The 27,225-nt window shown below is 51.3% G+C and overlaps 2 protein-coding genes and 1 long non-coding RNA gene across 5 annotated transcripts; 2 read left to right on the top strand and 1 right to left on the bottom strand.

Moving 5' to 3' along the window:
* Positions 1-398: 398 nt before the first annotated feature.
* Positions 399-6,177, top strand: LOC130256234 (uncharacterized). The gene is made up of 3 exons (XR_008841081.1): positions 399-763; positions 1,491-1,590; positions 5,613-6,177. It is a non-coding gene; the product is annotated as an uncharacterized LOC130256234 (long non-coding RNA).
* Positions 6,178-12,594: 6,417 nt separating this feature from the next.
* On the top strand, positions 12,595-23,004 carry LOC130256232 (vitamin D3 hydroxylase-associated protein-like). 2 transcript variants are annotated; one of them, XM_056497693.1, is made up of 15 exons: positions 12,595-12,980; positions 14,252-14,365; positions 14,679-14,822; positions 15,942-16,075; positions 16,999-17,205; positions 17,590-17,630; positions 17,842-17,966; positions 19,052-19,177; positions 19,605-19,702; positions 19,866-19,965; positions 20,065-20,108; positions 20,553-20,592; positions 20,997-21,105; positions 21,363-21,508; positions 21,946-23,004. In XM_056497693.1, the coding sequence occupies exons 1-15, from the start codon at positions 12,771-12,773 to the stop codon at positions 22,123-22,125; spliced, it is 1,818 nt and encodes a 605-aa protein (XP_056353668.1). In that variant the 5' UTR covers positions 12,595-12,770; the 3' UTR covers positions 22,126-23,004. The 2 variants fall into 2 exon arrangements, with proteins under 2 accessions (XP_056353668.1, XP_056353669.1); XM_056497694.1 differs by lacking the exon at positions 16,999-17,205 and having other exon boundaries at positions 12,637-12,980; positions 21,946-22,933.
* An 8-nt stretch (positions 23,005-23,012) lies between these two features.
* Positions 23,013-26,705, bottom strand: NSUN4 (NOP2/Sun RNA methyltransferase 4). 2 transcript variants are annotated; one of them, XM_056497696.1, is made up of 6 exons: positions 26,491-26,705; positions 25,519-25,937; positions 25,219-25,373; positions 24,970-25,061; positions 24,144-24,268; positions 23,013-23,434 (listed from the first exon to the last, which is right to left on the bottom strand). In XM_056497696.1, exons 1-6 carry the CDS (start codon positions 26,611-26,613, stop codon positions 23,161-23,163), a joined length of 1,188 nt encoding a protein of 395 aa, XP_056353671.1. In that variant the 5' UTR covers positions 26,614-26,705; the 3' UTR covers positions 23,013-23,160. The 2 variants fall into 2 exon arrangements, with proteins under 2 accessions (XP_056353671.1, XP_056353670.1); XM_056497695.1 differs by having other exon boundaries at positions 24,907-25,061; positions 26,491-26,699.
* Positions 26,706-27,225: the final 520 nt, after the last annotated feature.

The raw sequence follows: 27,225 nt of genomic DNA, 5'->3' as shown, positions 1-27,225 counted from the left end.
CAAATTCCCCATCTGTAAATTCCCCACTGCAGCACACAGTGCTCTGTGGGAGGTCTGCATGTCTACAGGGCATATATCCTAAAATTTTCCACTCCAGGTGATTGCTGGGCAGATGTTAGAGTTGGGTATTTGCAGCCTTAACAAACCTTTTATTTTCTTCCCTCTGTGCCCAATTCCCCACCCTCTGCAGAGCCCAGGCACCCAGACCTCACACATCCTCTCACTGACAATGGTGGAGCTGGCAGAGGAGCTAGAGGAGGGTCCCTGTCCCCAGAAAGTGTCCTCTGCTCCTACATGGACAGAGTGGAACCTCCAGCACACCAGAGAGGCTGCAGGGCTCTCCTGCAGTGTGACTTTCAAATTAAAAATCACCTCATTTGCTGAGAGAGCAGCAATGCTGGGGATTACAGGTTTTGGTACTGTGATGTCTGAAGGGTGGCTTACAGGCAAATAAGCAGGAGAGAATCCAGGGCAGAGAGATATCTCAGAAAGAAACATAAAATTTATAGGTAAGATCGCAATAATGATGAAGTTTTGAGAAGGTTGAAAATTCAGCTTGAAAACTCAATATGTAATGTCTCCTTCCATCCATTCATCTGTCCTGCTGCTCTTCTCTGTTCTGGAGAGGCTTTGGAGGTGAATCAGGAGGTGAACTGTGTGACAGACTTCATTCATGGTGTGAGGATCAGCTCCAGAAAGTGAAGAAGCAAAAGGAGAAGGGGCTGCTCTATGGCATTCCCATCAGGACCACATTAACTGCAAGGTACATCCCCAGCTCCTCTGCCTTTTGCCTTGGGTCTGGGAACAGGCCAGGATGTCCCATCCTCACCAGGACTGGCTAAGAGTTTCCTCAGACAAGCATGTTCTGGATCCAGTGTTGTGGGACCAGCAAACCTGCCTTTCATGGGATTAAAATTTTGGTTTCTGCAGAAACGTCTAACCTGTTCTGGTCTGGTTTTCCTTGGGATAGTCTGGCCTTGTTCTGTCTCTGAGAAAAGTTAGGGGGGAGCTTTGCCACAAGAGGCACCACGAATTAGGTCAGTTTTTGTGACAGCTCCAAACAGCATCTCTCCTGCACCTCAAGAGCTTTGTTTCCATCCTCAAGAGCCACATCTTCTCTGCAGGGATGAAGAAGTTTCTGGACCAAGTGAAGGAAGAAGACAGCATCTTTGTCCAGGTTCTAAAGCACCATCCCCTTTGTGAAAACCAGCATCCCATAGACCACAAAGTAATGCCATGTTTGCCTTCATGGAAACACTCTGACACATGCCTCCTCCCATCTCCACTTTTGCTCCTTGTAGAAGAGAAAGGCAAATGCAGCAGCTTGTTTTCTGAATTGGAGTGACCTTGCTTATATTTCTGGCTAGTTGTGTTCAGATATCTCCAAGTCACCCCAAGCACTGTTTTTTGGGCATTTTTTTTTTTTTTGGTGTTCCCATAAATATCAAACTCAAAACAGTGATTTGTCCTGACTGTTTCTGCCCTTCCAGCAAAGGAGACATCATGGATCCCAACCTGAAATCCCAGTACAACACTCACAGGCTTCCTGCTCTGGTGAAAAGGACCTTGGCTATGATTTTGAAACCCACAGTAAGTGTGTGGATGTGTCTCACCTGTGTTACAGGAGATCTGCAGGGTGGGGAGGTTTCCTCTACAGGGAGGTAAATTGTACCACCCAGGAATGCTTGGCTGCAATGTCAAGTGCCTGATGGGCTTCACAGTGAAACACATTTACTTTTCAAACCCAAGCTGAACTTATCAAGCGAGTCTGACAGCCTTTGGTGGGAGTTTTGTGTGGGAAGGTTGAAACATGATCCTTTCTCGGGACACCTGTGAGCATACAGCTCTTCCAGCAGTGAGCTCCAGGAGAATATCACTAGTGAGGATCTAAACAGCATTCCCACATCCACAAGATGCCTTCCAGGACTAGTAGTGTGGCCTAGAGACTTATTTGTATGAGTTGTAGTAATTAAATGTGTAAATTACTGTGGGAGTAAACCCACTTCACTGGAACTGTCCTGTCCTTCAGAGCCACTTCTGCTAGGACAAGACAGAAGCCCAAAATGCAGTCACAGGGTAGCCAGCTATTCCAGCTGTGTTGTTGTTGACCAATCCCAAGTTTTTCCTCTGAAAGTGTCCTCGAGTTGCTCTCAGCTCTCTGTGGAGTGGGGTGAGACACACAGAGGCACACCTGGAGAGAGGGGATGTCTTGCTGTGCCCAGCCCTGCCTTGGGGCTGTGTGCCACAGGCTGAGCCAGGTGGGCATGTGCTGCCTCTGCACCACCTGGGCTCAGCACTGCCTTATCCAGGGCTCCTCTGCCACAGGCTGCTTTAAGGATGCTCAGAGTGACAGGGCTGGGATGACTCCAGGGAGATCAGGGCTGTTTTCCCCACGGGGTGGTACCCAGAGCATCAGGTGCCAAGTTAGTGAGAGGTCTCTGCCTGCATGTGCAGGGTGCTGTGAGGTACCTGCACCTCCACAAGACACACCAAACTGGTAGAAAATCTATTTAGAAGACTGATTTTTATCCAGGTCTTCTGGCATGCTTTAACAAAAGCTCTTTTGATGTGCCTGTAAGCATGTGTGCACCAGGGGATCAGCTGGGTGGTACCATTGCTTGTTCCCAGAAGGGTCAGGCACCTACCTTAAAAATGGGCTGTCTGTGCATTTTCTTAATTGTTTTCTGTTGCCACAATCACAAAGCTCATTAATTCTGCCACTTTTCCAGATCTGCCAAAAACCTCTGGGATCAGCATGGAGCAGTGGCAGTAATGTGACTTTTATTTTATTTTTCTTACTATAGTGAGAGGTCTCCAAAGCTTCTAAGCAATTGCTTTGCACTCTGTGATGGACTTGGGGTTGAAAATTATTCACCATTCCTTGCCCTGCATTGTCTAAGTAAAACCAGCATAGGAACAGCCACTAAAGATGAGGCTTCACTTTTCTGTCTCTTGCTGCAAATCTCTTCATTTCAGGTATTAGGTGTTACTGTTCTGAGCTAAGGCTGTGCTCAAACTATCAAGCAGAGACAATAGAAGTCAAAAATGTTGTCTATGAACCCTGTGACTTAGGTAGCTTCCTTATGAACTCATTTGAGATCAGGAACCTCAGACAGGAAGCTTTTTCCTGGACAGCTGCATCCAGTGCTGCCACAAGCTGACCAGGTTCCTCTTTTAAACCAGCTGAGTTTTATACTTCAATTTGGTTTTATTGAGTGCCTCCTCTTGTCTCTGCTCTGATGGTTGGAAACCTTCATGTTTCCTGTGCTCTTTACTCCCTTCCAGTTTATCCTTATTTTATATTTGTCCTTGGGTTTAAATAGCACCTCTCCTCTCTGGTATTTTCCAGAGTCTATTTATAGAGAGTATCCTCTTTCAGCTGCTGTTTTGCAAGGCTGGAGGAGCTGTTTTGGTGTCCTCCCACAAGGCAGGATCTGTGTTCCCTGGGACACCCTCACAGTCCTCCCTGAGGAGAAACATCCCCAGCCTCCATCAGTGCCACTCACTCCAGGGATGTGCACTGTGGTCTGGCAAATTATAGGGCAGAGGAAAAACTTTTAAAATGATGCCTTGGTCATTGGTGGGAGTGGTTGGAATGAAATGGGCAGGAGTTTTTTAAGGTGAAAACAGATTCCCCTCCCACTCCTGAAAAAAACCCCACAGAAAACCAAACCCAATGAATAAACATAAAAAGAAACAAGACAGACAAACCAACAAAACACACACAAAAAAACCCCAAAACAAAATAAAAAAAATAAATAAAAAAACACCAAAAAATACTTGAGAAGATTTGATGGCTTCAAAGATATTTTGAATTGTTGCAGCTCACTGAAACTATATTTTCATGAAACCGTGTTTTCATCTGCTGCAAACAAGAGCTGATTCAAAAGTTTTGGCTAGTGACCAGTTTTCTCTCAGAAAAAAAAAAAAAATAATCAGGTTAGCTGCATGACTGTGTTTCCTGGAAACACATCTCATTTGTTGAATTTTCAGCAGGAAGGATCTCAGACTGCAGGTGGAAATTGAGGTCAGACTCAAAAATAGCCCCAAGGCCAGGTCTTTTGTGAAAGAGCTGGAGGACACTTGTGCAGAAAACTGGCTGTGAAGGGGCTGTGCAGGACAGGGGCTGGGCTGTGGGACAGATGTGTCCCTGTAGCCAGAAAATGGGTGCAGAAACAGCTGGGCTGTGGTTCCATCTGAGTGCATTTGCTGAGGCAAAGTGGGACATCTCTTTGGGATGGATTCATTCACTGCCTGGTGTTCAGCAAGGCTGTGGAGAACCAGACTGCAGGTGTGGATCTCTCCTGGAGCTGCAGTAAATCCTGAAGCTCTGCCTCCTCTGTTGTGGGGATGCCCTGGGCATTGACCATATGTCTCCTGCTGCTTCCTTTCCTCACCTGTATCCTCATGCAGAATGAAAGGAGGTTTTGTGGAAGTATTTTGGATTCATGGTTTTTGATACTTTGACCAGAATAACCTTTTAGGAAATGTGTCTTTTTAGTCATCCAATCAACTCATTATCATTTTCAAACAAAGCTGTTCATGGAGAGGATTGGGTTAACACTCAAATAAATCAGTTGTGCAACACACACCTAGCATTAGTGCCTAGGTCTGGGCAGCACATGGTATTCTGACAGGAAACCTAAAAGTGGAAGCACAAACTCCCTCACCCCTTTCAAAGCACAAATCAGATTTTATCTCTTTTTTTTTGCTGTTGTTGTATCCAGGAAGGCTTTCTCCCTCCTTTTCCTCTGTGTCAGCATTGATGGGCCCCTGCTGTCCAACAGACATGTCTGTCATCATCTCTGCCTTTCCTGCCAGGCTTACTGCACTGAGTTCATGGTCCTGTTTGTGGGCAGAGCTGCAGCAGGACACTTGGGTCCCCTGGACATTCCCCAAACCATTCCCTCTGGAAGAAAGCCAAGGAGAGGCCTCTGGGTGGGTCTTCTCACACCCCACCTCATCTGAGCTGAGGATGTCTGGATAATTATGGGGCAGCAATTAGTGGTCCCTCTGTCCCAGGTGTTCATTGGTGAGTTTTCCTGTTTCCCTGCTGCAGAAAGCCCCAGAGCTGCTCCTGCAGCAGGCAGTGGCAGTGAGGACAGCTGTGGTAGGCTTTGGTACAGGACCAGGCTCTTTGGGATGCAGCTGTCTCACATTTCCCAAGACTCTGCAAACAGCAGGAAGCCTCATTGCGTGGGACTTGCAGAAAAAAGGCCCTTTTTTAATAGCTTCCAGCAACCAGTCAGGGTCCTCCATCCCCCTAGCAATGACCTTTTGGGATCCAAAATCCCCACAGTGATGTTACATAACTGGACATCAGGAATATCTTGAAAAGATATAAAAGATATTCACAGGGATAGATGCAGACTCTGAACTGGTCCCTCCTAGAGCACACCAAATCTCCAGTGGTGACAGGTGAAGGCACAGGTCACTCTCTGCTCTCTGGCACTCAAACCTCTCCATTAAAAGTCCCTTTGAGGCAGCACATTTCAGGGCCTCCTGTGGACCAGCAACTCCAGTCTGCAATTCCTGCAACTCATGTTACCATCTGAAGGTCATTGCTGGCCCAGCACATTGAATTTTGCCATTCTGCATGCTCTGTGTTCCAGCTGCATCCTCCTACACCAATTTGTGCTGAACTTCCCTGCTGGGGTGGTGCCAGTCAGCAGGGTCACGAGAAGAGCTGAAGCAATTCCAAGGGCACACAGGAGGCTGGAAGAGGCCAGCAGGACAAGAGCCCAGCTCTGAGCAAGCAGAGACACCTCTGGGGCATTGTCCCCAGGCTTGTCCTCATCTCCCCATCTCCTGGGTTGGGTGGGAGCTGGTGGAGCAGGGCAGTTTGCACCCAGAGCTGCAGCAGGGCTGGTGTTTGTCAGCCTGGCAGCTGTGCCCTCGCTGGGCTTCCTCTGCCCTCCCCTCCTCAGTGTCCCGTGCCTGCCCCGGGCTGACTCAGCACTGCCCTTCCTTGGCAGGCTGTCAGGAGCATGGGATGAGCACGGCTCTGCCTGCCCTTCGTGAAGGAGGCTCTTGCCATGGCACCAAGGGAAGTGTGGCATCTCTGGAGCCAGCCTCCAGTGTGGCTTTTCACCCCCTGCCCTTCACTCCAGCCACCTTCTACATGATATGAAGCAAACTAGGCAGTGAGTTGAAAACTCTGAACTAATGTTTTAATAAAGTGGCACTACATTTTTAGAAATAGCAAAAATCTCGTTTCTGTCTAAATTGTCCTTCATTGTTAGAGTTAAGCTGAGTTTAAAAAAAACCAAAAGAGTTAATGCTGGGTCAAACAGATCCAATAACAACAGTTTAATATTATCTGTTTGGTGTGAAACCAAAGAGCTGTTTATTGCAATATTTTACTTCCAACAGTGGGCAGGAGCAGATGTTTGTGGGAAAGTATAACCTGGGAAGTGCAGAATTCCCTCTCTGGCTGTGCCATTGTTTGGCCAAGAGACTTTTTGGCAAAGACTTGCAGTCAGCCCATGGGTTTAAATAGCTGCCAAGAGAGCTCTTCTCCACAAACTTGTCCCTTTCCTGAACTCATTTGCTGTCTAGATCTCCACACCATCCAGCAGTCTAGCTGTGCAGGGAGTCCTGCAAAGCTTAATGCTCTCTGTTTAACCATAAGCTGAGAGAAATGTTAACTGGTCTATCATCACTCCTGTTCCTCATTATTTCTTCCAGTTAAGCAATGGGAAAAGGTGGGTGTTTATTGCCTACAAAAGCTGCAGGGAAAACTGAGAAAGCATTTCTGTGGCTACATTTAGGCATTCCACGGTTTGGTGCTTCCAACAACACTGTGACTTGCTGTCTCTTGACTCTTCACTCTCAAGAAGAGGCTGGAGGACAAAGGGGAAGGGAGGAAGGAGATGCTTTGAATAAGCGAGTGTGTGTTGAAATAAGGCACAATCATTAGCAATGATGATCAGGGTGATTCCTTCCCCAAGCGTGCCGGGACAGAGAAGGGATGACACTGCCCTTGGCATCGCTCTGCCTCCCTGGGGCTGGGCAGGGATGCTGCAGTCATCCAGCTGCCTGCGGTGGCCACCAGCAGCAGGTCTGAGTCACACGGGGAGCGTGACAGTCACACAGCCTGACTCACCCCCTCGGACCCGTGCGGGGCCGGGAGGGGCTCCAGGGCACACCCTGCCCGGGGGAGATGCTCTGTCTGTGCAGGACAGTGGCACAGCCATGGAGTGAGCCCTGCTCAGAGATGCTCTGTCTGTGCAGGACTGTGGCACAGCCATGGAGTGAGCCCTGATCAGAGATGCTCTGTCTGTGCGGGATTGGGGCACAGCCATGGAGTGAGCCCTGCTCAGGGGAGATGCTCTGTCTGTGCAGGACTGTGGCACAGCCATGGAGTGAGCCCTGCTCAGGGGAGATGCTCTGTCTGTGCGGGATTGGGGCACAGCCATGGAGTGAGCCCTGCTCAGGGGAGATGCTCTGTCTGTGCAGGACTGTGGCACAGCCATGGAGTGAGCCCTGCTCAGAGATGCTCTGTCTGTGCAGGACTGTGGCACAGCCATGGAGTGAGCCCTGCTCAGGGGAGATGCTCTGTCTGTGCAGGACTGTGGCACAGCCATGGAGTGAGCCCTGCTCAGAGATGCTCTGTCTGTGCAGGACTGTGGCACAGCCATGGAGTGAGCCCTGCTCAGGGGAGATGCTCTGTCTGTGCAGGATTGGGGCACAGCCATGGAGTGAGCCCTGCTCAGGGGAGATGCTCTGTCTGTGCGGGACTGTGGCACAGCCATGGAGTGAGCCCTGCTCAGAGATGCTCTGTCTGTGCAGGATTGGGGCACAGCCATGGAGTGAGCCCTGCCCAGAGATGTCCTGTCTGTGCAGGACTGTGGCACAGCCATGGAGTGAGCCCTGCTCAGGGGAGATGCTCTGTCTGTGCAGGACTGTGGCACAGCCATGGAGTGAGCCCTGCTCAGAGATGTTCTGTCTGTGCAGGACTGTGGCACAGCCATGGAGTGAGCCCTGCTCAGAGATGTCCTGTCTGTGCAGGACTGGGGCACAGCCATGGAGTGAGCTCTGCTCAGAGATGCTCTGTCTGTGCAGGACTGTGGCACAGCCATGGAGTGAGCCCTGCTCAGAGATGCTCTGTCTGTGCAGGACTGTGGCACAGCCATGGAGCCAGAGCCTGGGGGAGCCTGTGGAGTGACCATGACCCTCTCAGGCCAGGAGAAAAGGATCTTTAGCTGTCCTCTCAAAGGGAAGATTGGAGCTCTCCATTAAACAATCTAGCATTCCTAGCTAGACCTGAGCATGCACAGACCTTGTTTTGCAAGGAAAGTCTGTGTCCTTCACTCCTGTATCCCTCCATATCTTTGCAAGGCTGGACCAAGTGAAAAAGTCCTGTTTCTGAAAGAAATTTCTCCAGGCATACTTGTGCTCTGCATTCCAGCTGCTCCTTGTGGATGGCTCTAGAAGGGATTTGCTGATCCTCCTGCTCTCCCCTCTCCTGCCTTCAGCCAGTCACTGGAACTCAGGATCCTGCAGCACTCCCAGACCCAGCAGCCAAAGGGAATTTCTCCCTGTCATCCAGCAGATGCTGAAGGAGAGAGCATGGATGCCCACATAAAACTCTCCTGGCACTGAAGTGGATGAGGTAGAGAAGACTGAATGTTGAAAAAGTGTGAGGGAAATAAGATACATGTTTGGACCTGATTCAGGGGTCTGTTCAGAAATTTACAGATAAGGTAAATGCCTCAGCTGGGCAGACAGCAAAGCACCTTCCTGGGTAAAATGCAGGGCCCTTCTCCAGCCAGGTTGTCCATGACATCAGTTGTCATTGCTCCATAAATGCAGGGAAAGTGGAGAGGGTGATGCTGAGAGCACTCTGGTGAGGGTGGTTGCTGAAACACCAGCAGAGAAAGGCCCTTAGCAGGGCATAACAGCAGGTTTTCAGGAGAGTTCTTCCTCCAAGCTGTAGAAAGAATGCCAGCCCCTCCCACACCCCCAGCACAGAGCTGCAGCTCCTTCTCCAGAGCTGCTGGCTGGGGCTGTGCAGCCCTTGCAGACCTGCAGCATGTGTTTGCACTGACCAAAGTCCAGGCCTTGCTCTGCCTCAGGGTTTTGTACAAATGCTGCTGGGGCCAAAAGGGCTCTGTTTTTATGTTTCTTTCATCTTCAGCACTATATCCTGGCTGTGGTCTTTGATCATTTTTCCTCCTCCCTCTTAAATCTGTCCTCCTTAACCCATTTCATTCTGTGGCCAGATAAATAAACAAGCAAGGTTGAGAGATTGAGGCATCAGAAAATCCAGGTTTTTTATTTGGTTTTCCTTTATTTTGCAGGACTTTTTCTTTAGTTTGCAGTTCACGTTGTTGCATAGTCACAAGACCAGGAGCAAATAAAACTCCCCAGAAGGACTTACAGCAACAGAACATGAGTGGTTAGAATGGGTCAGGTGTCTCCTTACAGTATCCAAAACACACAGAGCTCTCTACGTAGCAGGCAGTGGCAGAGAAAATTAGGGACACAAACATTCCCAGGATCCCAGACATTCACTTCAAAGAAGTTTCAAGGAAGGTGGTAGTTGAAGAAGCTTAAAGCAAATGTTCAAAAAATGGGTGAAATGAAATACCTGAACACTCTTGAAACACACAAAAAAGCAAGAATTAGGGTTGGTACATCTTTCACTCTGAAACAGCTGCTTACTGCACAAATCCTCACGCCTCCAAGCTTGGTCTCAATCTGCTCTTTTTTTATTTTGTTTTCTTTCCAGTTACTGTTCTCCAGCTTCCTACATTCCCTGCTTGCCCATGGGAGACCAGGGAAAGCCTTTACAGCTTCCTGCTGTAGGATTTGTGCCCAGCCATGGAGCAGCTGGGAGCACCCCAGTCCCTCACATCAGGGCACTGAAGTCACAGCTGGCACTCGGTGGGGACAGACCTGTGCAAGACACCATGGGAGGAACAGGAATGCTCCTGGACTTCTGGTGAAGAACTAACAGCTCTCTGCAAAACCCTTTCTGATCATGCCTCTGCCTTGCTGGACAAGTTCTGAGTAGGATTCATACAGCTTGGCTATGGAAAATCTGCAGGAAAATACTGCAATACCCATAAAAGTGGGGAAAATGTAGGGATGGTCAGGAGAGAAAGCAGCTCCTGCTGTCAGAGGTCTGAGGGTTGCTATGGGAGTTCTCTCTTCCCATCCTATCACAGTTTATTCAGGAAAAGCCAACAGGGCTGAGCAACATGAAAAAGGGTTGTTAGAGACAGGCCCTGACCTCTCAGCTGATGCCCTTGGTGCTTGGAAAGCTGCAGCTTAGGTAGGGGAAAGTTTCCCAGCTGCTGTTGTGTTCTATGGGTACTGGTGGAGTTGGACTGGAACTGAGGAAAGTGTTATGCTTCCAATGGATATTCCAGGCTGAAATGAGTCAGAAACTGGAGAGCTCCCAGAAAACATTTATTCAGCCCTCAAGCCAAGTTGAACAAGTTCCCCGGAGGGGTCCAGCCCATTTCACTATGATTTTGGTATTTTGTCCTTCTTTCAGAGGAGCATAGTTGACGTGCCTCATTTTGTAAATAGTTTTTAAAAGAGCATCAGAGTGTTTGGTTATAAGTACATGAACACAAGACACAGCTGTCAGGATTTATTCTTTGTCATTTTAATCAAAATAGGGTCAAAACTGAGAAAAATGTTTCTTTACCAATTTAGAGAGAAAACAGTTCAGTTATAAGAATTTCAGAAAAGACCCAGCCTGCTTGAGAGCTGAACCTGCTGAGAGTGAATCAGTGAAGTTTTGCTCTTGCAAGTAAAGATGGGGCAGGTGTTGCTGGGGACAGGAGGGGACTCTCTGACTTGGTTTAACTTCCTTTTTCTGGGATGGTCAAAGTGAAGGGCATGTTGTGGATGCCACAATGAAATCCCAGACCAGCTGTTACAGGCTGACTCTCCTTGTGAAAAGTGTCATTGCTTTCATCTGAATTCCACTAGTGGGTTTGACCTTGGTCTTGGATCAGTTCAAGTGACAAAACCGACAGGGAGAGGTGAATATTGACCTGTGAGTAGGCAGGTCTGTCTCCTCTGCTGTGGAACTTGAGATTTGACTGGGGACATCCCTCCACTTCCCTCCTTGAGGTTCTCTTGGATTTGTGGCCTTGTGGTGGAGGAGGAGCCATACCTCAGGCTCAAGAAAGACATGGAGATGCTGGCACGTTGATAGGAGAAGGGTTTTCCCCAGCACATCCAGCCATCTGGAAATGCAGCTGTGCCTGCTGAAAAATGTGCCCTTTGAAATGCCCAGCCAGCCCAGACACAGCTGTGTCTGTCTGTGTTAAACATTCACCAAGTGTCTAAAGGGCAGGATCAGGGCACAGATCCCAGTGCACGGGCGGATGTGGGAGGACAAAATCCTGACCCTTCCCAGCACAGGGAGAAAACCCTTCCTCATCTGCTCAGCCAGAACACAGGCTGTGGTGCTGCCACACAGGCAAAGAGCCCACCTCTGCCTCAGGAAATGCTTGCATGGTTCCTGGAGGCTGGATGAGGACTAGAGAGGGCTGGGCATTGCTGCATGCTGCCTCTGCTCAGGTGCATCCCTCAGGAGCAGGATGAGCTGCAGACACATCCCCAGGCTGCAGCTCTGTTCACACCAGCAGTGCCAGAGCTGAGGAGCGTCCCCCAAGGAAGGGTGCCCTGGAATGGACACAGGAAAAGGCCAGCTCCAGATGCTTCAAGGACACCAAAGCCAGATTTGTTCAGAGCCCATAAATTTCTCTAGTTAAGAGCTAAGATAAGAACATTCCCAGCTGACACAAACTGTGACAGAGAACAGCAGTAAACTCTTACAACTGCTAAGGATGGATGTGACAATGGAAAACTGAGCACTAGAGGACCACTTAGCCCTGAAGGGACAGGGCTCTTCAGCCTCCATTCCATATCCAGTTCCACACTCTGCTGGAAGCTTGCAAAGTTTTGTAATGCACAATCCAAACACTCTTCCCAAGGAGGGGACCCATAGGGAGGATCCACCATCCAAAAGCAACAGAGGAGATTGCAGACAGACCATGGCTGATGTTGGCTGGGCTGTTGCCTTCAGCTCAGTGTGTGGTTCTTGGTGCTTGTACTGTGAGGTCTCTGTGCTGGAAAGATGTCAGACATCAGCCATTCCAATAGTTAGTGGAAATAGTTTGCTTTCTGGACTGCAAGCCTGCGGTATTTTCCACTCCTAAGGCCAGTGTGCTTTGTCACAGGGTGGAACAGCTTCTCCTTCTGGTGCATGAGGGCACCACAGCAGTGCCAAAACATCCTCTGGCCACCATGGCAACAACAGAAGGGGCTTGGTGAGCCCAGGGTGCCCCACAGCTATGCATTCCCTCAGCACACCACTCCCCAGCCCTGGGCAGGGAAGCCTTGTTATTTCAAGCTGTTTTTCCTCTTCTCCCATTGTCCTCTCAGGCTGCACAGGAAATAGGAGAGCAGCAATTTCCTTGCTTCATTTGTTCAGTTGATCCTACAGTCCTCCCCAGCAGAGAACTTCCCACAGTCCAGAAAACCCCTATAAACCCCATACCCCAATGAACACAAGGTTCATTGGCCAAACTTTGCATTCTCCATCTGGTGGTTAATCATTTTCACTGCAGGCTCCACCTACAGAGCTTTGCAGAGGTCAGCTTTGGGCTGAACTCTCTGAACTGTTTGCTGACCCAGGACAGGGGTGCTGTGGGGTGGGATGGGCCTGGGGGGTCAGGGAAAGTCTCCTGCCCCTGCCTGGCTTTTCTTTCTCACTGCATCCTCAGAGACCAGAAATACCCACGATGATCCAGCAGCAGCTGGGACAGCTCCTGCCAGAGAGGAAGGTGGACACTTCTGCTGCCCTCGCCCTGCTGGGTGGCTCTGTGGCAGCCCTGGTGGTCTGGAAATGGCTGGGCAAAAAGATGGTCCAGAAGAAAATGGAAGAGGCTCGGAGGACCCGGGATGAGGGGATGAAGAAAGTGGCAAAGGCTGTCCAGCAGTTCAGGGAGCAGGTAACCATCCTCCCCGGGGGTCTGAGTCCCACTGGGGTGTCTGATGCTGTCCTTCAGCTCCCCCTTCCAGCTCATGCCCCCATAGCTTTTACAAGATGTGCCAGCAGCCCAACAAGAGGAAAGGCTGCCTTGGGAGCAAGGGAGATCACTGCCCTCCTCCAGCTGGATGAGATCTAGTGGGAGTCTGCAGCTGTGGGAATGTGAATTATTCACTGAGAAGAGGTTTTTGGACAACACAGGTGATGATGCACTGGATCTTCATTGATCCAAACCCCAATTCTTTCATGACCTGGAAATGTCCCTTGCCAATAATGGGTAGAAGCAAGAAAGCTTTTTCCTCTACTTAACTCTAAGTTTGCACATCTGTTCACACCTTTGTCTCTAAAACTTGGCTTCTGGACAGCTCTGGGGGTGTCTCCAAAAGCAGCATTCAGTCAGTGGCACCTCCCATCAGGCTGCTCAGTCTAACTTTACAGGGTTTTCAGCATCCCCTGGGAGCAGGGAACATGACATGGGGGTGAATGAGCCAGGCATCCAGCCAGTACAGCCCTGAATTCCTACTGCAACATCATTTCTAACCACCTTTCCTTTCTGCTCTTCTGAACACATACTGGGTAAACCAGCTCATGTTTGTACAGGTAACACACCTGGAGATAAAGCATACCAGCTACAGATGAGACATATATCTACAACCTTTTTTTCTTAAATATAGATCTATATAAATATATGATATAAAAGCTCTAAAAACCTGCTGGCACTGAGAACTGCCCATCTCCTTTACCTGGGTAGACTACCTGTGAGTTCCTGCTGACTTCATTGCAGTTTGGTGGGTTTGAGCTGTTAAATGTTTGCTCTCAGCCCAGGCTGTCCTGCAGTGCCTGTATCTGTTCTGAGGGATGAAAGGACAGCCTGAGACTTGTCGACAAGGACTTTGGTACCTTCTGCCCCAGGCAGTGTTTGTTCAGCTGAGGTTACATCTTGGTCAGTGGGTGAGTCCCACCGTGCCAGGGGGAAGGCATTGCCATCTCCTCTGCTGCAGTGGATGGGTGAAGCCCTTCTACACCTGGGTTCCTGTATTTGCATCCTGTTTGTGATATCCAGACTCAGGATAAAACACTTGGCAGCTCAAGGTCTGAACCCCCACATGCAGGATCTGCCTTTCCAGCAAGCTCTGTTGATAATGTTGACAAAACTTTACAGCCTTATCCCCTGAGCCAAAGGGCAGCTGGAGCTGCTGCCTTGGATCCCCCTCACCTTCCTTCCCTCTGCAGGTCCCCAGTGTCCAGAGGGATGCCATTCTGTCCCTGCCCCTGCTGGAACTCACTGCAAAACTCCAGGAAGGGTCTCTGTCCCCCAGGACTGTCCTCTACACCTACTTAGAGAAGGTGAGTGTCCATCCACAATGAGATGCACAAAGCAAATCTTTTACAATCTCCATGCCAGGGCGTGTGTGCTGGTGAATGAAAGGGCTTGTTGGAGCTGGATTATGACCAGCCTTTAATACAGCAGATATTAAGAGAAAAACATGCTCTGTCTCCTGGGTCAGAGCATCACTGGACAGTCCTTTGAGATGGCTTGAGCTGGGATGCTCTGGGGAGGGATTTGTGCTGGATTTTGTAGATCAAGGCAGCTGCTGCATGCAGCTGTGGAATGATGCTGTTCTTATCTAACACCTGCTCCTCCTCATGTCCAACAAAGGCCCTGGAAGTGACCCAGCAGACAAACTGCGTGCGACACTTTATCCCAGAGTGTGAGGAGCAGCTCCAGGAAATAGAAAGGCACAAGGAGAAGGGGCTGCTCTACGGCGTCCCCGTCAGCATCAAGGATCACATCGGCCACAAGGTTCCTCCCTTTGTGCTTGTGGAGTGTCCCATCCTGGGCTGGGCTGGGAAAGTGCTGGGTGTGGAGAATGGGGAAGGGGCCAAATCCCTCCCTACTTGCACCACAGGGAACCTGGCAGTGTCTCACTCACTCACTCACCCCACACACAGTGGGATGTGGGAGAGAGAATAGAAAGGGTAAAAGTGAGAAAAATTGTGGGTTGAGATAAAGACAGTTTCGTAGGTAAACTCTGCACACAAGCAAAGCAAAACAAAGAATTAATTCACCACATCCCATGGACAGGCAGGTGCTCAGCACCCCCAGGAAAGCAGGGCTCCCTCATGTGTGATGGTAACTGGGAAAGGCAAACACCATCACCCCAACCCTTCTTGCTCTTCCTCCAGCTTTATATGCTGAGCATGACTCCATAGGGTGTGGAATGTCCCTCTGGTCACTTGGGGTCAGCTGTCCTGACTCTCCCCTCCTAACTTCTCATGCACTCCCAGCCTGCTCCCTGGAATGAGAAGCTCTGTGCAAGCCCTGCTCAGTGATAACAATAACATCCTTGTGTTATCAGCACTGCTTACAGCACAAAACCCAAACCACAGCCCTGTTGTAGCTACTGTGAAGAAAATTAACCCAGCCAAAGGCAGCACAAACCTCCATCAGCAGAGGAAAACCAGGGATGGATAGTTACAGACACAAATTATTTCTCCTCTGATACGTGACACAGTACAGGCTGCACTAAAGTTGAGGGCTTTAAGCCCAAAGCAAGCCCCAAATACCAAGGCTAACTGAAAAAGGCTCACACATTTTGCTTACATGGGATTATTCCTTCCCTGAACACACACTGGTGGATTCACTTGGGCAAGGTTTGATCCTGAGCTGGTGCACCTGTGGAGTGTGGAGCAGCATTTGGGTCAGGGCAGAAAAGGAGCAAGGAAAAGAGCAAGGAGAGCTCCAGGAGAAGCTTTAACCCAATGAGTGCCTGGCAGCCCTCTGCCAAGGATGGAAGGAGAGGCAGTGCTTCGAGCAAGGGCTGGTACCAAACACACAACCCCTGAAGGAATGCCAGATGATCCTTCCAATAGAGCAAGGGAACTGCACTGACCATTCCCTTGTCACTTCTCCTCCCTGCAGGGCCAACTGGCAACCTGTGGGCTTGTGCAGTTCCTGGGCACTGTGATGAAGGAGGACAGCGTCCTGGTCAAGGTCCTGAAGAGACAAGGGGCCATCCCATTTGCAATGACCAATGTGCCACAATCCCTCTTCAGGTGACACACACCATGAGAAACCTTCCCTCTGCTTGTGCTTCTGAAGGAAAATCCCAGCCTGCAGGTCCCTGGACAGGCTCCTGCCTGGCTCCTGAGACATGGCCTGGAGAGTCCCTCTCCATTATCTGGCAACAATCTCAGCTGAAGGAGCTGTCAAATGAGACAAAGTGGGGAAAAAACCTACCATGAGTGCAATGGTTTTGAAATCAAAACCAGTGAGAGACACTAAATCAGAAGTACAATTTAATAGGAAGAAAAAGGAAAAAATAAAATACATGCAGTAGTACAAAAGAAAAATCACTGACAGAGTCAGAATAGAACCTGACACCCAGCTAGTTAGGGTGGTGGTAGCAGTCCATGAAGTGGTCTTGGAGTGATCCTGCAGAAAGGTCTGGTAGCTCTTGTCTTCTGGAAACCAGCAGGTAAAGGCTGCTTTGGTGTTCCAAATCTCAGTTTTTATCTAGGTAGGACAGGCTTGGCTCCTCCCCTGGGTGGAGCATCTCCCAGTGGGATGATGTAATTTTATCAGTCATACAGTGGGACTGAATGGGACATTAACAGAAGGTATCTCCTGGAGGGAGGATGGGTTGTGGGAAAGATAAAGAACATTGCCCCACCTGGTTTTAACACATGGCCCATTAGCAGAGAATACCTCCCTGTAGATAAGGATCACTGCCCCACCTGATGGTGACAGAATACATACTTTTGGGGATATCTTTACATTGTAACCTAGGACAGTGAGTTAAGGGGAGTGCAGTTGTGCATGGGAGGGGGAGCAGAGCTGCTGGGAATGAGCTGTGTCCCGAGGGATTTACAGGATGGCAGGGTGGGGCTGGCTATGCCGCACAGGCTCTCTGCAAGGGAGAACAAGCAAACCCAATGCACGATCCTCACGGTTTCTTTCCCGGCTTTCTCCTCCCCAGCTACAGCTGCAGCAACCCCATCTTCGGGCAGACGCTGAACCCCCTCGGCCCGCAGAGGAGCCCGGGGGGCTCCTCGGGCGGGGAGGGCGCTCTGATCGCGGGGGGAGGCTCGGTGCTGGGCATGGGCTCCGACATGGGCGGCAGCATCCGCCTGCCCTGCAGCTTCTGCGGGCTCTGCGGCCTCAAGCCCACGGCCGGCAGGCTCAGGTGGGTGCTGCCCTGCCCTCCAGGGAATGCACTGCGTGGGTGCTTGGAGGGAGAGGGTGGCTCTGGAAGGGTGGCTTGCTTTGCTCAAAACATCTCCCAGGATGGTTAGACTGTGAAATGGGCATTTAGGTTTGCATTGTAAACCTAGCCTGGAGTTAAATAACGCCAAAATGGAACAGTCTTGGTTACACCAGAGCTAAGATTTGTTTGGGTTTGATTGTTTGTTTGTCTGTTTTATTCTGGCCAAAATTTCCTGTTTTGCACTATTCAATTCAAAATTTTGAAATAATTTCCTTTCTTTCTGGTTCCTCGCTATGCTTTTCAAACACATTGTGAATATTTCCCCATTACTGAAATGACAATATACTTCTTCTTTTCCCATAGCCTGTCTGGAGTGATTGGCCCTGTCAATGGCATCCTGGCAGGTACAAGAATTTTTAATTCCTTTTCCCTATATCCTGTGAAGAGCCTGATGTTCTCCTGCAGGCCAGAAGAAAACCTGAGACAACCAAGCCTGTCTGGAGTCCATCTGAAACTTCCCTCATTGCCTGCTCACCCCAGCGTGGCTGTTCAGGGGGCGGGCGGTGTTTGGCACATCCATCTGCTCAGTGTGGTGTTTTTTCCTGTCCCATGCAGTCCCCTGTGCCCTGGGGCCCATGGCCAGGGACGTGGACAGCCTGGCCCTGTGCATGAAGGCGCTGCTCTGCCAGGAGATGTTCCAGCTGGACCCCACCGTGCCCCCCATCCCCTTCAATGAGCAGGTAAAGCCTTCACTCAGCAAGCCCTGGTTCCTTCCAGGGTGCCACACACCCTCCTGAAGGGTCCAGTTATCTTTACAGTACTGGTTTTCAGTAAAACAAATCTCTTTGAGGGCACAATTCATAATTCTCATTAAAAAAAAAATAGGCAAATAGTAGTTATCCTATGTCTTCTCAGCTGGAATGCAGCTTATGGAATTGAGAGGATCCAGGAAAGAGTGGGGAAGAAGGTGACACTGGGACAAATAGTTGGAGATCTTCAGGGTCTTCAGATGAGACAGGATCAGAGACTGCTGCAGCAAATCTCTTTGTTAAGGGTAGATTCCCTTTCTCTCTGCAGCAGACCAGCCTCAGAAGGTTTTTCTACCTCCACACTCTTTAGCAGTGGTTGAATCCACTTGTCTAGAGTGGCTGTGCTCCTCCTGAAGGAGGGACTGGAGAAAAACATTTGGAAAGGGGAACTATAAACAGCAAACCAGAGTATTAGCCACTCCTTAGCATTTGGAGCTCTTGCCCCCTTCTGCAGTGGGTGTCAGCATGGGAGCAGACCTGTCCCAGCAGGGTGGGTGTCATGAATGACTGATTTAGGTCACCTAAAGAATCACTCCAAAGGCAGTGGAAAAAGCAGGTTTAATATAAATTTGCAAAAGGGTGACATAGTTCAATGACAGGGCTCACTCTGTTACTTATTACAAAGGTGGAGCATACAAAGGAGAATCAGCTTAGTGTCACTGTGGAATGATTTGCATGGAGACTGGGGATGCAAAGGGCAAAGGTGCAAAGGGCAGGAAGATTGAGTCACAAGGTTCAGAAAGGACCTGCTTGCTTTCTAAACTCCTGACAGAGCCTAGGTACAGCTGAGTCCAGTCCTAGTCCCAGACTGACCAACAGCTCATATCTAAGAATTCAATAGGGAAGTACAAGGTAGGGGAGACCCTATCCAGAGAGAATCCCCTGTGCTTTCCTGATGTAGTGTGGGCGTGGCTGGATCCAGTCTCAGTCCCAGGCCTGGGCAATGGTGGTGTCTGAAGCATTTTCCCAGCAATCCCATTGGGAACAGGAATGCCAGGCTGGTGTCTGTGTCCCAGGTGTACTCCAGCTCCACTCCCCTGCGGGTCGGGTACTACGACACCGATGGATACTTCCCGCTGCCCCCCTGCATGAGGAGGGCAGTGAAGGAAACCAGGCGTGCTCTGCAGGCAGCTGGGCACCAGGTGAGCACCACCACCCCTGCTCTGCTCCCCAGGGCATCCCCAGGCTGAGGAAATCACCCTTCAGGAACCAGCCACAGCTCCCAAGCACAGCTGTGGGATAATGACCTGGCTGAGGTGTGGGGTTATGTTAGTCCAGCCACAGCTCCCAAGCACAGCTGTGGGATAATGACCTGGCTGAGGTGTGGGGTTATGTTAGTCCAGCCACACAACACCAGCGACCCCTGTGCCTAAGGGAGCAGAGCATCTCTGGGCAATCAGCAGGAATCCTCTCATGGGGAGATGCCTGGATGGGAAATGGTTGAACCAGGGCTTCTCTTGCACATGGAGCCCAGGGAGGTGCCTCTCTGCCTTTGAGGAACATACACATTTGGGTTTTGGAAACTATTCACATCCCCAGGCTGCCACATAATGTTGTGTTCTGGTGCAGCTGGTGCTCTTCTCTCCTCCCCGGGTGCCCTATGTCATGACAGAACTGTTTATAAAGACGTGTTTTGCTGATGGAGGCCGTTCCTGGCTGGATGTGTTGTAAGTAGGAGCCCTCTGGCAGCAGTGCTGCCCACACCTCCATCCCCACACTGTGAGCACAGCACAGGCACAATGAGCCCAGCTCTCCCACCCCAAACAGGCAACACTCAGGTCTCTGAGAAAGGGCAAACAGTTCCTCTGGCATCCTCTTGTCATCTCTCAGCACAGGAGGTATTGTAGATCCAGGCCTGAAATCCCAGGTGAATTCCTGCAAGATCCCAAGGCTGGTGAAGAAGCTGCTGGCTCTGCTTGTTAAACCTCTGGTGAGTCCCTGTCCCTCAGGGCAGGAACAGGGGCTTCCCAGGGTGACATGAGTTCCTGCAGCCCATGCCATGTCCCTAAGGAACCTCATGCCTTTCCAGTTTCCCCGCCTGGCTGACTACCTGAGTGCCTTGGCTGGAATGAGGTGAGATGCCATTGTCCCCAGGTGTCCATGGAAATGGGTGATACCTCCTCCTCTAGGTGGCCACGGCTGGGGGGGTCTGGATTCACAGCAGGCTGTGATCTGCTCTCTGCAGGGGCTGTCCTTCATTCCTGGGCATGGCTTCACTGCCCCTAGTGATATCCTGACAGGAATGAGGCACTTGAATGGATAAGGTCATTACAGGAAGCCTGTGGAAGGGATGAGTATTAAATCCAGGACCATCAGGGAAACCTTCTCTCCAGCACTTCCAGACATTTGCTGCTTAATTGCTTGGCCAGATGCCAAAGGAAACTTCAGGAGGATTGTGAAAGCTGTATTGTTTTAAGCAATTGCTAAAATCACCAGGGCTTATCAACCCAGAGGACTATTTAAGCAATTCCTCCTCCTCTTAAAGCTTAAAGATGTTGCTATGATTTCCACTTGCAGGTCAGTGAAGGAGATGTGGAATCATCACCATCAAATACAGGTGTGTTTCCAGGACTTTCCTCTCTGGCATCATGTTACAAGTTGAGGGTTTGTGGCAGGCGCCAGGTCAGAGTCATCGTTTTGGAAAGGGATTGTGCAGGGGAGGGGTTGCTGGGGAGGAGACAGGATGGAGGGAAAGGCACAAAGAAGGACAGGAATGGGTGGATGGGCTGTTGAGTCAGCCCAGACAGAACTTCATTGTTTACCTGCAGTGCTGGTGCCCAGGCACAGGGAAGGCTCTCCTGGGAGCGGGGATGGCCAGAGTGAGACCTTCCACATTGCTGGCCACATGCTGTGGAGGCAAACACACTCCTCATCCCCTGAGCACCAGTGGGTGCTGCTGCCCCTGAGGTGTGCCTGGAGAGGCTGAGGGGCTCCAGCATGGATGTGCCCTCTCCCCTCCAGGAGTACCGTGCCCAGTTCATCGCCCAGTGGAAGGAGCTCCAGCTGGACGTGGTGCTGTGCCCTGTCCTGGGCCCTGCCTTCACCAAGGGATACCCTGGGAAACTGCTCAGTAAGTGAGTCTGGGGCCTTCCCAGGAGGGCAGGGAAGCACAGTGGCCGAGACTGGAGGGAAACAAACATCCACTGCCACGGAGCTTCACTGCCCACCCAAGCATTTCATGGGAATTAGGAAGGAAAAGTAACTACAGAGAGCTCTCTGAGCAGGTGGACATAGACACGTGGTTCTCAGGGGCTTCTGTGAGTATGGAATGTGTAAGTTTGAAAACAGGAGGCTGTGACTGCCTGCATCCTCTCCTGCTTCTCCCAGCTGCCATCTCCTCCACGATGCTGTACAACGTCCTGGACTTCCCTGCTGGGGTTGTTCCTGTCAGCACCGTGACAGAGGCTGATGAGGAAGAGCTGAAGCTCTACAAAGGATGCTGTGATGACCCCTGGGACCGGACACTGAAACAGGTATGGGAAGTGGTGGAGAAGACAACAGTTTCAATGATATCAGGGGCTCCTAAATACTAAATATCTCCATCACTATGGGCACAGTGCAAAAAAAAATCATATCTTCTTTATACACCCCTTGCTAATCCTCAAATCCACCTTGAACACACCTCTTGCTTTTCTCCCAAGCCCCAAAGGTAAGTGACTAAGCTCTGGGGGAACTAAAGTATCTATGGCAGGCTGGGTAGGCTGAAGCCAGCCAGGACCATGCAGGAAAGCATATTACCCAAGATTTGGCAAACATTTCTATCAGAGAACAGCAAGAGCCTTCCCTCTGCTCAGCACTAACAGGGCTCCAGCTCCAGCCCCCAGTCTCTGGGATGAGCCACAGGCCTGAGCCAAGCCCCAGCTGTGCTGGAGGTGGAGCCCAGGTGAGGCTGACGCCGCCCCCGCTGCAGGCGGTGTCAGGAGCCGGGGGGATGCCCGTGGCCGTGCAGTGCGTGGCTCTGCCCTGGCAGGAGGAGCTGTGCCTGCGCTTCATGAAGGAGGTGGAGACCCTCAGCCGTGACCAGAGACTGGCCCCAAGGAGAAGGGACAGTGCTGCACCACTGCCAGCAGCAGTGCAGAGAGCACCCTGAGCAGGGCAGGAGGGAAACCCACCTCCTGCCCCCTCTCCTTGCCAATCAACACAGATCCTGTGACATGTCCTGCAGCACTGGCTTAAGACAGGCTCAGACTGGTAAATCCAGGAACTGCCCTTCTGGCAAGGATGGCCATGCATGTGTGCTCACCCCTTCACCCCTATTCCCACCAGTGCTGCCTGCTGCAGAAGCAGGGCGGTGCTGAGAGGAAAGGATTACAAAAGTTCAATAGCATTTTCTTGCTGGCACTGGAGAAACTTTGTGTGGATATAACTATGGGCTGCCTCATGAGGTTTACAGCCCTGTCCATTACTTCCCACCACTCAGAAAAATAAAAATGTAACTATTAGGAAACTCTTGCCATAAATTCCAGTAATCCTTCACTGTTTATGATGAGTCTATAAATGAAGTTATTACTCAGAATCATACAAACACCTGCCCACTGGACATTAAATGGCATCTAGCATGGGAACATTCACATTTAACATACCTTCCTAGCTGTGAGGGATGGCATCAGCAGTGGCCTCTACACAGCACCAAACTCCAGCATCCCAAGCACATTTCCAACCCCACAGGAGGGGCACTTAGGAACCTCTGATTTCAGGACCTCAGGCCGCTCTCTCTGAAGGCAGGAGATAAGCACAGGCAGATGCAACTCATTTATGCAGATGGTGAGATCTGGGACAGAAAGGCTGAGATCCCCAGATGGTGTTTGTTAGCCCAAACCTGCTCATGTAGGATCAAAGCAGTCAGACAGGAGGAGGAGAGCAGGGCTATTTATCCTGCCCCACACAGATGGATAAATCACTCCCTCCTCTCATAAGCCCTCTCTCTCTTTCCCAGATTAAACATCTCAGTCAGATAAATATTCAGGAAACATCACAACAGGTCTTTCTCATTTATTCCCTATCTCTGCAGTAAAAAAACAGGCTTCCTTTGGGACATTTTACAAGGAGAAATAAATACAAAGCAGTTCTGCTTTCCCCTCAATCCTGGGCTGTTTCCTGGCAGCAAACAGAGGCTGCTGCCCCTCTAGAGGAGGCGCAGTTTGCAGAAATAGGTGGGCCCGAAGTTGGCAGTGAGCTGGGGCAGGACCAGCTCCCCGAGCCCGCAGTCCGGGGAGAAGCAGAACGTGTCCTGGAAGAGCACACGGAAGTGCCTCAGGTCCTCAGCCTGGATCCTGATGCTGAACTGGGCTGCTGCAATGTCCAGAGCCCTCTGCACCACACACTGGTTCTGCAGCGGGGACAGGGAGCAGGTGGAATACACCACAGCCCCTCCCGGCCTGGCCGCCAGGATCCCAGCCCTGCAGCAAGGGGAGAGCACAGTCAGGGGAGGGCTGGGGGAGGGACACGGCCGTCCCCACCCTCTGGCACTGGGAAACCAACAGGGACTCAGAGAAGGGACACACAGACCCCACTGAACTCCACAGGCTTGGCTGTCACTGCAACACAAGCAGAGTTTGGGCCAGGGCAGGGAGTCACACAGATACTTGTATTGATAAAGAATTTAACGTGGGAGGTGCTACTGGAGAGCAGCTGGAAGGTGTAACCCTGCAGTCACAGCCAAAGGAACGGGATATATGTGCAGGAGAAGAGATTCTTGCAGTTCAAGTGCTGCCATGGGACTCTCTCATCTGCTTCCCTATTGCCACAGCACACAGTGAAAAGCTGTGGCACTCCCTGGTGGGAGGACACCACCTGTCCTGTGCTGGGACAGGTGGGCACCCAGGAATCCTCCAGGGCTGACTGCCAGGACCCAGGAGACCACCACCCAAAACAACTGTACCCATCCTGTACCTCAGACCCTCTCCCTGTATCCTACAGCTACTGCTGGGGACAGGACAAGTGATCTGGACAAGAACATTTGCATTTTCTTACACTTATTGTAACTTGATGTGTTCCAACTACACGTGGTTTCCACATTTCCCAGTTGGGGACAGAGTAAGAGGAGGTTTCAGTGCTGGAGAGCTGCTCCCAGCACCTGGGGAACACACCACAACTGAGCTCACTCACATCAGCAGCTGCAGCTGCAGCATGGGCAGCATGTGACGCTCTTTGGTTCGCCTCTTGTGGAAGATGTTGTTGTCCTCCTCCGTGGCAGAGTGTCTGTCTGTCGTGCAGGGCACATCCACCAGCACCTGCAGCAGCAGAGGTCAAGCTCAGCCCCCTGCACAGGTCAAGCTCAGCGAGTGCCCTCCTGCAGCAGCCCCATGCCCACCTCCTCCATCCCTGTCAACACTCCCAGTGCCCAAACAGGTGTGCACCACACTGAACTGTAATCATCCGCCTGCTTTGGCATTTTGGGAATGTGCAAAAATGGTGGAAAACATCCTGCACTAACTCATGTCCTCACTTAATGTCCCTCCTCTGTGTGTGTCCCTGGCAATGCTCCTGCTGCTGCAATGATGCCTCCCAAAATACCCAACCCAGCCCCTGGAACAGCAAACCCAGTCCCTGTGGCTGGACATGGCTGAGAAGCCAAAATTATTTCATCTTTACATTTAACCTCTTCCAGGTGATGGACAAGAACAGGATTTCTAAGGGGTATTATACAGGCAAATAAAGATAAAACTCTAGATGCACATATGCATCTAGGGATAGCAGGAAGAAATATTACTCCTTTTGTGGCTTGGTCTTCTCTCTTTCACTGCATTTATAGTTCTATGGAAGTTATATGGAAGGATAAGTTATATGGAAGGATAAGCTGCTGTCTTCCTCAAAAAGAGGAGGGAAGTGAACTCAATGGGTTTATCTTCACTGGTTCCCAAACACATACCTTATGGAAAGTGCCACCTCCCATCTGGTCCCAGACCCTTCCATCATAGGATGTGACACTCACAATATCCCTGACTTCTTTGGGGACATAGCTATGGAGAATCCGGTACAGCCTCTTTGTCCGGGAAATGGAGACATCGTTGGCTGCCAGATGCCCTGACAGGACAGAACTGGGAATGTCACTTTTCCAAAAACACACCTGACCCCCAGCTCTTACACACAGAAATTACTGATGGTCAGACACAGATAGCTGCAGTACACTGTGCAGCCCTGTTTTGCACATGGGAACAAGACAACACCTATCCCCACTCACCACAACACCCAGTCTGCAGCAGAGCCAGAGTCTTCCCACCCGGAGCTGCACAGAGGTCAAGGACAAAGTCACCCGGCTGCACGTTGAGTGCCAGGACAGGCAGGAGAGAGGCGGCATCCAGCAGGTAATAGTCGAGGAGCCCCAGAGCATCCGGCCTGGAAACCATCAGTTTGTGTAACAAAAGCAAATGTTGGAGGGGAAAAGAAAATAAAAGAGCAGTTGGAAGTGAGGATGGGGACACACGGAAGCAGCCCCTGAGGCTGGCAAAGACAAAATGTCAGAAAGTCAGGGATGTCTCACCGTGCAGGGCGGAAGCGTGTGATGTCACCCCTGGGGAAGGTGTAACACTTGATTTTGGAGCTGATGGAAGTGCAGAGTGGTGGGGACATCTCTGCCTGTGTCATCATTCCTTCCTGCACCACAGTCCTGCCCTCACCAGAGCCCTCCTGGCACCCTCTGGCTTCCCCCACAGCCGCATCCTGCTGCCAGTGCTGCGCCTTTTGGGGCGCCTCGGAAATGAAATCGGCGGCGTTGAGCAGCTGCAGCTCTCGGGGAACGTGGTCAGCAGCAGCGAAGCTGTTGAGGAGGGCCCCGTACTTCTGCTCGCAGAGCAGGGCAGCGCGGACCGAGGGCCACAGGGCGCCCAGGTGCAGGCTGTAGCTGCTGTCGAAGTGGTGCAGCGCCAGCCGCGTGGGCGGGACGCGCGGCGCCGTGGCAGCCTCGTGGGGAAAAACAGCGCGGGTGTTAAAAGACAAAATACCCAAACCCAGCCCTCCCCCACCCAGCCTGCATGTTTTTCTGGGAGAATCCAGCACTGGGTTCTGTGCTGCCACAAGCCCATGAGGCTTTTCCGGAGTGTGACAGGGCCAGAGGGAATGGCATGAAGCTGTGACTTATGAAAGGTTTTTCACCCACGGGGTGGTTGGGCACTGAAGGAGCTCCCCAGGGAAGTGGTCACAGCACTAAGCCTGTCTGAGTTCAAGGAGCATTTCGGACAATGCTCTCAGGCACAGGGCAGGATTGTTGGGAGTATCCTGTGCAGAGCCAGGAGCTCATCCTGATGCATCCCTTCCAACTCAGCATCTCCAGTGATTCCAGGATTCTGCAATGGCCGAATGTGGTTGGGTCCCGGCTGCACGCAGAGCGGCAGCAGGAGGGTGAAACGGGGGGATGAGAAGGGGACTCGCAGTGGGAAGGGTTAGCGGGGACAAAAGCGGGGCGCACGCAGCGCCCCGGGTGCGGGTGCTCTGGTCCCGTTCCGGCGCAGCTCACCCACTTCTCCTTGTGCCGGTGGCGGCGCGGCCCCGCTCCCGGTACCAATCCCGGCCCCGCTCCCGGTACCAATCCCCGGCGCAGCAGCACCGCCGCCCTCCCGCGCCCGCCCAGCGCCGCCATCGCCGCTCGCCTTCCGGGGCGGCGCCGGGGAGCGCTCGGCAGGGCTGCGAGCCGCCCCTTCCAACCTCAACGTCCGGCAATTGCTGAGCTGGGCTTGGCCATCAGCCGCGGAGAAGGATCCGGGAACAGCTGCGCCCTGCCCTGTGCCACGGGGGAAACAAAAACATAACCACACCAAAACCGACTGGAACTTACATGGTACGCCTACCCCTGCCAAAAGAACCATGAACCACTACATGGATAAAGAACAGCCAAATTAATAAGGTGGTGGCTTTCATTCCACTTGGAAGAATAGCAGAGAAATTTTCTATCCCGTGAGACACTCTAGCTTTCCTCCTACTAAACACTCCCTCTCGCAAAAGGAGCAGGCAGAGCACGGACAGGACAGCCCCAGAGTGAGCAGAACGGGCTGGTAACTCACACAGAAAGGCTCCAGCTCCCCCCAGGTGACCCTGGCTTGAGCAGGTGAACCAGCCCCATGCGCCTCCACAGCCACGTGTTTGGGTTCGTGGGCAAGAAGGCAGAGCTGGCTGCTGCCAGGAGCTCTTCCAGCCGCTGGCAGAAGCAGGAGACAATGAGGGACAGGTGACAGCTTTCCCCTGAGAGTGGGGA

This window comes from Oenanthe melanoleuca, chromosome 8 (genome assembly GCF_029582105.1).
Source record: "Oenanthe melanoleuca isolate GR-GAL-2019-014 chromosome 8, OMel1.0, whole genome shotgun sequence".
Taxonomy (NCBI): domain Eukaryota; kingdom Metazoa; phylum Chordata; class Aves; order Passeriformes; family Muscicapidae; genus Oenanthe; species Oenanthe melanoleuca.
The sequence above is the reverse complement of the archived record's forward strand: the minus strand, read 5'-3'. Positions and strand labels throughout refer to the sequence as shown.